Source organism: Mandrillus leucophaeus, unplaced genomic scaffold (genome assembly GCF_000951045.1).
Source record: "Mandrillus leucophaeus isolate KB7577 unplaced genomic scaffold, Mleu.le_1.0 Scaffold719, whole genome shotgun sequence".
Lineage (NCBI taxonomy): Eukaryota > Metazoa > Chordata > Mammalia > Primates > Cercopithecidae > Mandrillus > Mandrillus leucophaeus.
Genome location: NW_012107797.1, coordinates 413,038 through 425,210, shown reverse-complemented (window position 1 = coordinate 425,210; position 12,173 = coordinate 413,038). Strand labels below are relative to the sequence as shown.

The 12,173-nt window shown below is 44.0% G+C and overlaps 1 protein-coding gene across 1 annotated transcript in view; it reads right to left on the bottom strand.

Moving 5' to 3' along the window:
• Window positions 1–10,921: 10,921 nt before the first annotated feature.
• ASB7 (ankyrin repeat and SOCS box containing 7) overlaps window positions 10,922–12,173 on the bottom strand; it is a 47,163-nt gene continuing 45,911 nt past the window's right edge. The window contains exon 6 of the mRNA XM_011965249.1: window positions 10,922–11,633. Within this exon, the coding sequence (XP_011820639.1) occupies window positions 11,494–11,633 (140 nt within the window). The 3' untranslated portion in view covers window positions 10,922–11,493. The remainder of the gene's footprint in view (window positions 11,634–12,173) is intronic.

The window sequence follows — 12,173 nt, the reverse complement described above, 5'->3', positions numbered from 1 at the left end:
AGCGTAGGTGCTCAAAAAGTATGTGTTGAATGAGCAAGCAGCACTCACCAGGTTCATTTCTGAACACTCCCGGGATTTTGTGAACATGTGCAGTAAGGAACACCAGGGCAGAACCGAACGGGGATTAGGCTTGACTTAGAAGCACCGCGGGACTCCTCTCAGGGTCTGTATCACTTCCAGGGGATACAGTCTGACCTGAGAAATCTCTCAAAGTGCGTGTCATGAGAAGATGAGCTTCTACTGAGCAGACTTTTTATTATTGCCCACTAAAACACAAGGTTATTAGAATACTTTTTAATTAAATAATTGTTAGATGGAGTAGGAAGTAATGGTACAGGTTAATCTCAGGGTAGGGTTTTTTTTTTTTTGAACCCTCTAATAACTTCCTAAACATCAAGCATTTCCATGAAGCTAGCCAAAGTTACTTAATTACAGGCTTCATGAGTAAGTGTTTCTACAGAATTCTCAAAGGGCTCATCAGGCTCCTCATATAACACACGGTTTAGATGTTTCCACGCGGAGCCTATATACGTGCTTTTAAAAAATTTTTTTTAGAGACGGTGTCTCGCTCTGTCGCCCGGGTTGAAGTGCAGTGGCACGATCTCGGCTCACTGCAACCTCCGCCTCGCGGGTTCTAGCAATTCTCTTGTCTCAGCCTCCAGAGTAGCTGGGACTATAGGCACACACTGCCACACTGGGCTAATTTTTTGTATTTTAATAGAGACAGGGTTTCACCGTGTTGCCCAGGCTGGTCTTAAACTCCCGAGCTCAGGTAATCCATCTGCCTTAGCCTCCCAAAGTGCTAGGATTACAGGTGTGAGCCACCACGCCCAGCCTGTGCTTTTTTATCTTAAGGCACAAAGTTGTCCAGAAGTGCATGCCATGAGGACTTCAACACCTGGGAGCCAGCCTGGCTCACGGATAAGGCAACAACCGAACTCAGTTGCTGGCATCCCCACCCTGCCCAGCCACCAGCCACTGCGGGGCCTGGCATCAGTTACATAGTGGCTCTCCTGGCAGCGGGGGAGGTCCCTCCAGGCAGGTGAGCACACCCTGGTGACAAGAATGTCACAGCTCATCACCGAGACACCCGACATCGCTGTTGCATCCCCTCACAGCTCTGAGAATCTCCCTTCAAAGTCCTTTCTGCAGGCAAAGCCAGGCTGGGTATTGTAACATAGCAGCCTGCAAGGCATTGGGGCAAATGTGGGCACAGTGGACCGGCAGCAATGCAGCACCACAGCCAAGCCCAGCATCGCCACCAGCAGGGAGCTCTCCAGGCTCTTTCAGTCTTGATGTTCCCTCTCTGCCTGGAGGCCACCTCCTGAGTGCTGACAGACTCTCTCTCTGCATCTAAAACAGGACCCATGTGGAGTTAAGTGAAGAAGCATAAACAGAGTTGGAGGAGAACTCGGGGAACACAGGGGCAGCCTCCAAACCCACTCAGCCTGAGGCCTCCGAACACACATGGCCCAAGGCCTCCGAACCCACCCAGCCTGAGGCAGGGCCTCGGGATGGGGATTCGAGGTCCAGAAGGCAGGAGGCGGCAGGCCCTGTGCGGCACACTCAATCAAGTCACCTGAGGTTGGCAAGCTCAGTAGAGCAGAGATGCTTGGGAACTATCACAGGGGCGCCCATGTGTGGCGCCTTAATATTGCTGAGATCACAGTCCCCTTGGACATGGTGACAACGCCACAGACCTGCTTCCCGGGAAAGGTCACGTGTCTCCCCTCAGAGGGGCTTCCCAGCCCTGAATTCGGAGCCCCGAGGAGCACACACACACACACACACAGCAGGACGGCGGGACACGTGTCACAAAACAGGCCTGTGGGGACCCAGGAGGGTGAGCTACACCAGCTCAGGAGCCTGGGGAAACCATCCCAGTGAGAGGCCCTGCGGAAGTGGGCAGAGAAGGGAAGACACCCCTCCACCTCTTCACCTGTGGAAATGACTGGAAAACCCACTGTGGGGCGGGGTGGGGAGGCGGTGGTGAGGGCGCATGGGAAGGGCTGTAGATTAGGAGTGGGTACATGAACAAATCACTGATTCCTTTCCAGTTCTCTCACCTGGTACCAGGGTTACGACCAGAGGCCTGCCCGTTTCCTCACTCACCCAACATCTGTCAGCCAGGGACCACACACAGTGCCGTTCTCTTTGCCGGGCCGCCAAGCCTAAGGCCAGATCCCTGCCTTCCCGGGGCTTCCGACGTGGCAGACAAACCAGTTTCCCCATTACAAAGAGGAATTGTGGGGCAACCCTTCCAACCTGGAGTTTCCCAAGGACACAGACAGACCCAAGGGCAAGGAAGGTGGAGGGAAAGGGTACCCTCCCAACTGGAACAGGAATGCCCAAAGCAGCTGGTCTGAGAGGCTGCTGCTGTCCTAGGTACAGATGGGGTGTGTAGCAGGATGGAAATCAGTCCTTTGCTCTCCCCAGCCCACCGACTAGCAGACCACACTTCTGCATAGGCACCAGCCTCTCTGCCATCTCTGGTGGGATGAAAGGGATGGAAAGTCTAGAAAATTTGAGCATAGGTTACTCTAAATTCACAGGCCATGAACAATGAAGCCCGCCTTGGCCTGCACAACTGTAGCTGACCTCTCTGAAGAGGAGCTATAGGCCCAGCCTTCCCTCCATGGATGTGGATGAGACAGAGGTATAGTTTCCTCCCCAGCACAGTTTTTGTTTTTGTTTTGAGACAGAGTCTTGCTCTGTTGCCCAGGCTAGAGTGCAGTGGCACCATCTCGGCTCACTGCAACCTCCACCTTCTGGGTTTAAGCGATTCTTGCAGCCTCAGCCTCCCTAGTAGCTGGGATTACAGGCACGGGCCACCACACCCGGCTACTTTTTATAGTTTTCGTAGAGATGGGGTTTCACCATGTTGGCCAGGCTGGTCTCAAACTCCTGACCTCAAGCGATCCGCCCGCCTCAGCCTCCCAAAATGCTGGGATTACAGGTGTGAGCCACTGCGCCCGGCACCAGCATGCCTTGTATCAGAACCTCATCCCCGTTCATCTAAGGCTTTAATGTAAACGCACACACCCCTTGGGGTGGGTGGTAAACTTATGTCATTTTCACATTAGAGGACAAATGTGTCCTGAGAACAGACTTAATAGGAAGCAGGACTAAAGGTGAGTGTTCTGAACAGGTTGTAGCAAAGCAGCAGTTGCTTTCTAGGCCCCCAGTGCAGGCAGGGAACGGTGGCAGAGCTCTCCTGGCCCCAGACAAGATGTTGTGCCCTAGTCTTTGAGGGGCTCCTAGGTAAGGATGCTACTGCTCTCAGTGCTGCCTGTCTCCATCCCAGGCGCCAGGTCTACCTTAGAATCTGTTGTTAGGCTGCCGCTGTGTGTCCTGCTCCATGCCTCTCAGGGAAGGCTCTCCTGACAAGGAGAGGTAGGAGGCAAGGGCCGTTCATCTCTGCTTTACTGGTAGAGTGAAGGGCTGAGCCACTACACTTCATGTCCTAAAAACACCTGCCAGGGATGGGGCTGGGAGGCTGGAGTGGTAGGGGTGATGACTTTCAAATCTACGTGGTATTAGGTTTGACAGGAAGTTGCAAGAGACATGATCACCTTGTCATTGACATGTGCACTGTGATTTTAAACACAGAACCTCAAGATGCTCCATAGATAGTATATGTGAGTCCACAGTTCTGGGATAAAGCATCACTACCTTAGTCTCAAAGGCTGATAAATTAGGACAAACTCTAATGGTATAACAGTCTTGAAATCAGCACACTGAAATACGCAATCTTACTTTTTACTTGCCTAATGGTCTAACAAACTAATAGATTAATTTATCAACTTCTTATAGAAACTTCAGGAGAAGACTCCACGTAAGTAAATGTCAACGTAAAATATATACAGCCACCCAACAAGTGCTATCGGATACAAGGATATTTATTTCAACTTTATTTCTAAGACAAAATATCCACGTTCTTCTCCCTACTCCTCCCCAAGTCTCTTTAACAAGTCTCTTTTTCTCTTTTCAGTGGAAGTGTATGTTATAAATGTGAGGGATCATAAAATATGATGAAAGGATAGCAGTATACCAATCTCTTAGCTGACTGTAATGAAAGCTAAAAGAAAAACCCAGCCAAGTATGCATGCCACTGGCCTCTGTGTGCAGGCTCATATGTTCAGTTATCCTGCTCATCTTGTAAACAGTGGACAGGCGGAGCTGAGAGCAGTAGCATCCTTGCCTAGGAAGTAATTCTTATTGCCACACTCCCGAGGCCAGCAAAGGGCACACGGAGTTCCTAAGGGAGTTCTAGAACCCAAGCTGTTTCCTCTTAGTCAAGATTATCCGAAAGACAGTCAGGTGCGGTGGCTCACGCCTGTAATCCCAGTACTTTGCAGGGGCTGAGGCAGGCAGATCACCTGAGGTCAGGAGTTCGAGACCAGCCTGGCCAACATGGCTAAACCCTGTCTCTACTAAAATTACAAAAAATTTAGCCAGGCATGGTGGTGTGCACCTGCGGTCCCAGCTACTCAGGAGGCTGAGGCACAAGAATAACTCGAACCCGGGTGGCAGAGGTTGCAGTAAGTCAAGATCACACCACTGCACTCCAGCCTGGGCGACAGACAGAGACTCCGTCTCAATTAAAAAAAAAAAAAAAAAAAGGAAGGCATGGTGGAGGCTAAGACTGAACTCTTGGGCCACATTTTATAGGAAATTACAGGCATTTTATAGATGTGTGGGCTTTAAATCCAGGAAGTATAACATGTGAAATCCTAAGCCTTGCCAACTTTTGCCAAGATGGGTCTCATTCTATTATTGCTGTCCTCATAATGGGGTGATTTCCATTCCGTGGAAACCAACTGATGCCAGCAGGAGAGGAGTGACACCAATTCAGGGATGGTGAGGACCAGCTAAGAGCATAAGAAGGCCTGGCTTTCCCACCTGCCCAAGGAAGGGTTTGGACTAGATTCACTTGAAAATCTGCGGGAGTGAAAATCCATAGTGTGAAAGGCACTGTGCCAGCCAGGCACTAAAGAGGGCAGAAATGGTCAAACCAGGACCGAGTCGGCCAGGGCTTTCCTATGTAAGAATACCACCCATGCGGTGTATGAAACAATGGAGAAAAAGCAACACGGTGTAGAGATGCGGGGGGATCCACCTCAGTCCCCATCCAGCTTCACGGAGAGCGCTGCACAAGCACAGCTGGAGCCTGCATAGATACTCCAGTGAGGCAGGTGCCTGGGGGCAGCTCTGAGTCAGCCATCTAGACTGTGCCTTGTCCTGCCTCCTTCGGGGGCTCGCAGCACTGTGGGGGCTCAGGGAGGGAGAATCCTGACTGATACAATTCCTGGCAACCAAAATCCAGTGGTCTCTGCTGAAGGTCTCAGTGCCCACACGAGACCAGTAGCTAGGCTCCACTGCCAGGTGACGCTGACAGCAGGGAGGCTGAAGAGAGGAGGCGGAGGGAAGAAGGAAGAGCCAAAGGCAAGACTGGTGGGAATTAGGAGGGCCTGAGACTTAAAGCTATGAATGACCTGGCCCTCTTTTCCTTGGATCCCTGAAGGAACAAAGTTAACATGCTAGGGACCAAATGCCACATGCCACTAAGGCCCTGGAAAATGGATTCTGTTGGCAAATACTGTTTGAGGGTCAGGCAAATAAGACCCAGTGTTTGTCTTCAAGGAACTCTGCCCAGTGGACTCATAGCAAATGAATTCTTAAGAGCACCAGTGGTAAACCAGCAAGAAATGCAATTTGTTCTCTGGTGCTACCCAAGATGGAAAATGGCTGTAGCCAACTAAGGAGGCATTCTTCCAAAATGATAAGCTATATTTCTACTCAGGTAAGGCAGAGAAAATAAGCCATGTGGGAACTCGAAAATCAGCACACTAAAACAACCTGATGAGGCTGAGTCTACACCTTGTACACAGGCGTGTACCTCACTAAAGGGTTAAGTGACCAGAATGAAGAGAGGGAAAATCTAGAAACTCTCTAGAGAAATCTAAAATGGTCATGTACAGTAAGTCCATGCCCCACAACTGTTCTTTTTTCTGGTAAAGAAAAAGAAAACTAAGAAGTGACCTGACCTGAAACTATTAGAGGAAGAAAAGCAACATTAGCTCAAAACTGAGCAGCAAGAAAAATATGACTACATTTGCCAGATAAAATAGGAAATCTCTGCAGCTGGAGTACTTCTGTGTCAGTCTACTCATCACATAACCAAATTTCTCAACTTAAACTGAATGTCATTGTCCAAATTCAGCCATCTCTGTTCTGATTCATAAACTAGTTTCGCAAAAAAGTGAATAACTTCATTACTTCTTAATGTAACATAACGTTACACTTTTAATTTAAAACAGTGTTCTAATAAAAAGGAAACATAAAGGTTCCAAGTGAGATTTTCAAGATACTGGAATCAAGATTGAAAATATATTTACAGGCCGGGCATGGTGGCTCACGCCTGTAATGCCAACACTTTGAGAGGCTGAGGTGGGTGGATCACTTGAGGTCAGGAGTTCGAGACCAGCCTGGCCAACATGGTGAAACCCTGTCTCTACTAAAAATACAAAAACTAGCCGGGCGTAGTGGAGCACACCTATAATCCCAGTTACTTGGGAGGCTGAGGCAGGAGAATCACTTGAACCCGGGAGGCAGAGGTTGCAGTGAGTCAAGACTGTGCCAACTGCACTCCAGCCTGTGTGACAGAGTGAGACTCTGTCTCTAAAATAAAATAAAATAAAATAAACTTACAATAACTACAAATGATGACGTTTTTAAAAGGTCACATCTGCGAAAGAAGAGAAATACTGTGCTTGAATGTGATCCTTTACTTCCAACGGTTTAAGGGTCAGAATGAATCAAACCCTTGCCTTGCAGATACACAACTGAAAAGCAGCACGAGGTGCTCTAGGCATAGCTGGATGAATGAGACTTAAAGATCACATCTAATCATTTAGTGTAAGATACTCGCTCAGGACAGTGAGACCAAGCACTGGGGCAACAGGGCTAGTTTAGGGTTTTACTCCCACACTGATGATCTTTCATAGTCCATACACAAATCACCTCAGTCTTTTCAAATGTGATTCAGAATGTTGACTGTCACTCAGGAATCATAGCGTTCTTCTGGAAGATAAGGAAATATCCATCAAATGAGCCACGGTCTTCAGGAAATATATTACAAAGAGTGGAACACTATTTGTCAGGGGCATACAAGAGAAGTCATGAGATCCAGTTGGCCATATGCTGTCTGAACCTTTGTTTCATTTAATAGGTAATAACAAAATAACTACAGATAGAATAAAGAAAAATTATCTTTGTATCTTAGTATGTTGAGTTCTATCATCAAAACTTGTAAAACTTCACTCTTACTCCTTCAGTTAAGCACACACAGTTACATTAAGTTACATAAATACAGGCAGAGGATACAAATCCATGTTCTTTCATCTCAGATATCCAAATATGTGAGATGTGGAACTATTTTTTTTATCAAGTAGATAATGTTTTATCAATAGCTGTAAACTATTTTTGTAAACTGTCTTTCAGCTGAGAAAACAATACACTACTTCTATCATATTGGAAAAGGAATGATCTCAAGGTTTCCAAGCAACACAGCAATTTTTCAAAGCTGAACTCCCCTGCTGATCATTAGAAATAGTTTCAAATGTCCTATTCTTGGCCTTCATTCGTGCCAAACCCTGGACAAGGCTGCAACAAGATTATAATTCCAAAACATCCCACTTCTGCATGGGGTGCTAAGCAGTCCCTCTTCCCTTTCTCTTAGCACACCATCATTCATATTCACTTTGGGTCTCTCCTGAATCAAGCTGTGTTTATGTTTTATAGAGGAAATGTGAAATCAAAGTTGTTTTGCTTCATCCCCTGCAGGGTAACTCCGTCAGATTCATTGCTTTGACTGCATACTGTCCTACGTTTAGAAACGCTGTGGTCTAAATCCTGTCCTCAGTCAAGGTGTGACACGCGTGAGGTAGGTGGCGATTACGGCCCAAGAAAGCTCAGTGCTGGATCGATACACTCAACACTGTGATAATCTTTAGTTGGTTGGTATTTGCAGAATGCATTAAACAAATTAAAGGAGGGTAAGAAATGGCTTATCTGGTGACAATGTAGAGTGGTATTGTTTTCTGCATCATCATATTCTTAAACAATTCCCAGTGATCTAAAATGCTGATGAAGGAAGGACAGAGTTTTATTTATTTTCACCAAATAGCTGGACATATTAAAAAGTTAAGGTAGACTGGAAATAAAATACAACTCCAACATGTTTTAAATCAGATTTGATTTTTTTTTAATTCAAATTGACCCAAAGCAAAACTTACATTAAAAAGGAAGAACAAAATACATTATGATATAACACACTAGGAGTTACATGAAAGCTAAATTTGTGGGCAAATGGCCTTATCCCAATCACATTCTGGGCTAATGAGCACTTCTGCAGGAAAGTTAGAATCTCGATTTCGTATGGTCCACGCTGGTCATTAAACTACCCATTCTCGTCTCTTAGGGTGTGCATCTGACAAATCATGCTAGACTCCCTCATGCTCCAGATGTGCACTCTTGCTACTGCCAGAACACTGAATTCTCTAGTGGAAATGCTGTTCCAAGCATGACTGATAATGAATTAAAAAACGAAACAGTCAAGTCCTCCAAACTAACAGGCATGGATTACTGTGTAGTAAATAGTTTAGAAATATGGGAATTAAATAATCTAAAAAACACTCTTACTCTGCTGTACATTTATAAACACAAATATTTACAAAAAAAACAAAACACAAAACCTTGTTTTCGAAAGATGAGGTTTACAGTTCATTAATGATCATAATCTTTTATGAGCTGGTTTCTTTGGTGTATTTGCCAAATATATTTTTATAAAGGTTTAGTAATAGGCTTAAATAATAAATTTCAAAGGAAACATAAAAGAATCTGACAAATTTGAAAATATTCTGAACATTTTCTGTTCTGTCTTCTGGAAAAAACAATCAGTTGATTTTTCTGAAAAGTTCTGTTCTCCCTATTCATTATGTGACCACGGAATGCTTCTCTGTCAATCCAATTCAAATGCAGACCTGCAGGTTTCACCACTATAATCTACCAGTAACCCACTTGGAGACATTTTAGTTATTGTGAAATGTGATTGGGATTTTATTAACAACAAAAATAAAACATTCTTTTTAAGCTTCCAGATAAATCAAACCTCAAACAATAAATAATGGAATTATACACTTCTTCATTAAATAGAAATTTCAAAATTCCAGGAAGAGCTCTCATAATTTTTTTCTGAAGTCACAGCAGCAATACAGAACAAAGAATTTACCTTAATCTGATCTTTTTTTACTTGGAATTCCCTGACTCAAACTCAGTGGCTTAGTTTGGAAACCTCTGAATGGCTGGGGAGAGAAAATCATTTTAAACTAGGTGAATAAATTAACACACACATACGTGGAAATAAGCTCTGTGCAAGTGTAACATTAACATCACTGCTTAGAGTGCAGAAACTCCAGGCACCCCTCTGCCTCCTCACATCCCTGGGCCTGGGGTTTTAGGGAGAAGTCACACTCAATTCATTTCTAGCCACACCATGTCCCTAAGACTGCTAGTGTGTCCTAGCCCTGACCTGGGTATTGGTTTAAAGAATGAGAATATAGCTTGGCAACTGTCTTCACAGGGGACTTTCTCTGGAGATAAATTTTTGGAATATTTTTATGGGAAAAAGGACAGACTACTCGTTCCTATCCATCAGGCTCCAGCTAGTTTGGGGATGGTTATAGAACTGGCCACACTCAGACTGGCTGCCTGCGAAACAGTCTATGCCAAAGAGTCTATGGGTCACACCAGTAATCTCCCGAATAATCCTTTTTTCTGAAGCTGCCCGTCTTTGGAAACCTGTGCAATGCCTAGGCACAAGCAGATCGAGTGTAAGATGCCACAACTACTCTGCACCCAAGAGAACAAACGCTGTGCTTGAGAAAACAGCACTGCTGGCTCTGAAAAAGGTAAAGCCAGAGACAACTCCTAATTCTGCTTAGTTACACTTCTGGGTGAAACAGTTTTACGCTTTATGACTTAAATCTAGAAATTCAGATGAGAGAAGCCCTTCGTCTTGTAAACTTCTGATAACAAATTTATTAACAGTGTGTGAATATTTTTTTCCCAAAGCACTAAAAACGATACTGGGACATTTGAAAAGGTTCTTCTGAAGCTAATAACACAAATCAAGCACAGAATACATTTCTGAGGGCATCATCTTAGATGCCTAATGCCTCTGGGACCTTTTCCATTGTTACTGACACTTATCATATCCGTGTTTACACAGCAAACAAATGCCCAATCAACCCAGAAAATAATTGTCCTGAAGAGCCTCACTGTATATAACCTTAAAATAGGAAATGTTTAATTAGCATATTAGAAATTAGCCAGACTTACAAATGTGTACCCCTTAAAGATTTTACCCTTAAAAAGTTTTTTTTTTTTTTTTAAACTGGGAGAAAAAGAAACACCATGAAGCCATTCCAAATTATTGAACCATTAAAGCCAAATGATTTAACAATTTTTAAGGGAAGACTCTACCACCAGGATACAAAATTTTCTGCTTAAAGTGAAGTAAAAGACATAGCTTAAAATGGAAATTGCAACTGACATACTATGGTTCTGCCATGAAAATTAAAGTGGCGGCTCCTGTTCTCACGGGCATGTCAAAGCTGGCTGTGAAATGATGACCAGCAAGTGAAATAATGGATAAAATACACCAGAAAGAGTATTGCACTGCAGGCACAGTTTTAAAAACAGAATACACTGGCTTCAATTAAAGTTAGTTTCTTTCCCGTTAATTTTTTTAAAAGCACAACTCTAACTAGAGATAGAAATCGAGACACAATGTCTCAGGGTAGTGTACTACAGTTGTTAAAAAAAAAAAAAAGTTAAAAACAAGAGCACACCAAAAGAAAAGCAGAGATACTGAATTTATGTCATCCGAAAGCTACATCAATTAGGAAAAAGAACAGTTTGAAACGGCCAATTTGTACTCATTAAAAATGAATGAGGTGACAGCATTACTTTAAACATTTCTTAGGGCATTTTCCAGAAGAACCCAGGGCCCCCCTGGGTGAAACTGTGCCTCCAAACATTAACAAGTGCTCTGCTGGTTTAGAATATCGTGCTTACCAAGGAAACCATAAATTTGGAAACGGTAAATTCTCCACTCCAAACCTGCTTGTGTCATTTAAGAAAAGACAATTTTTCTAAATGCAGTATTGTATACAAAGCTTGGACCTCTTAAACTTGGACCAAGAAACCAAATTAAGACCTTCAAGCATGTGGTGTGTGTTTTTATATATATATAAAAAAATCCCTTCCCTACAATGAAAACCAACCAAACAAACAGAAAACCCAAAAGTGTATACCTGCTTTCTGATTTCACAGCAAATCAGAAATTGCATAGGATATACTTTGTGCAAGGCAAAAAGCCTTTTAAGTATCTGGAATATAACTCCTAATCCTGCTCACAGTTCTGGTATATCAGATATCATCAAATTTGTGTTTTAAGTAGTCTTTCATGACCTTGGCAATTGGTAGTTCATCAAGTAGCTTTAGGTTTTGAAGGCCTATACATTGTCGAATTTTAATTCGGCACAGGTCCTGCAAGTTTCTGGGCTGTCCTAAAAAGACAGAAAAAAGAGAATGTTACAAAGCCACAAAGCACAATATTTAAGGCACTTTTGAAAAGAACTGTTTATTTCACTGAGAAGTTCTCTCTACGGACTTTACACGCAAAGGCCCGGAAAGATACCAACTCAAACAAAGTGTCCTAGGACCTTCATGCGATGCCTTATTTGATCTTTTTCACAACTCTGGGATGGTGGATATTTTCACCTCCATTTTATAAATAAGAATACTGAGTATCAGATATAAACAAGCTGCTTAATATCAGACAACCAATTAAGGCTTTAGACTGAGACTAAAAACAGTTCTGATTCTAAGCCTCATATCCTTTCTGTTACAAATCAGGAAAACTCTGGTTCTTGTCCTGATTAGGTCTCTCTCAGGCTGGGTGAGCCACTGTGAGCCAATCATTGCTCTGAGTCTTGGGTTCTCAATCTGAAAAGTGTGGGGACTGAATGAGATGTCCCCTATTGTGAGCCTCCCTTTCGGCTCTGGGTCTAGGACACTGGAGCCCCGAAGTCCACCACGGTCTCTGT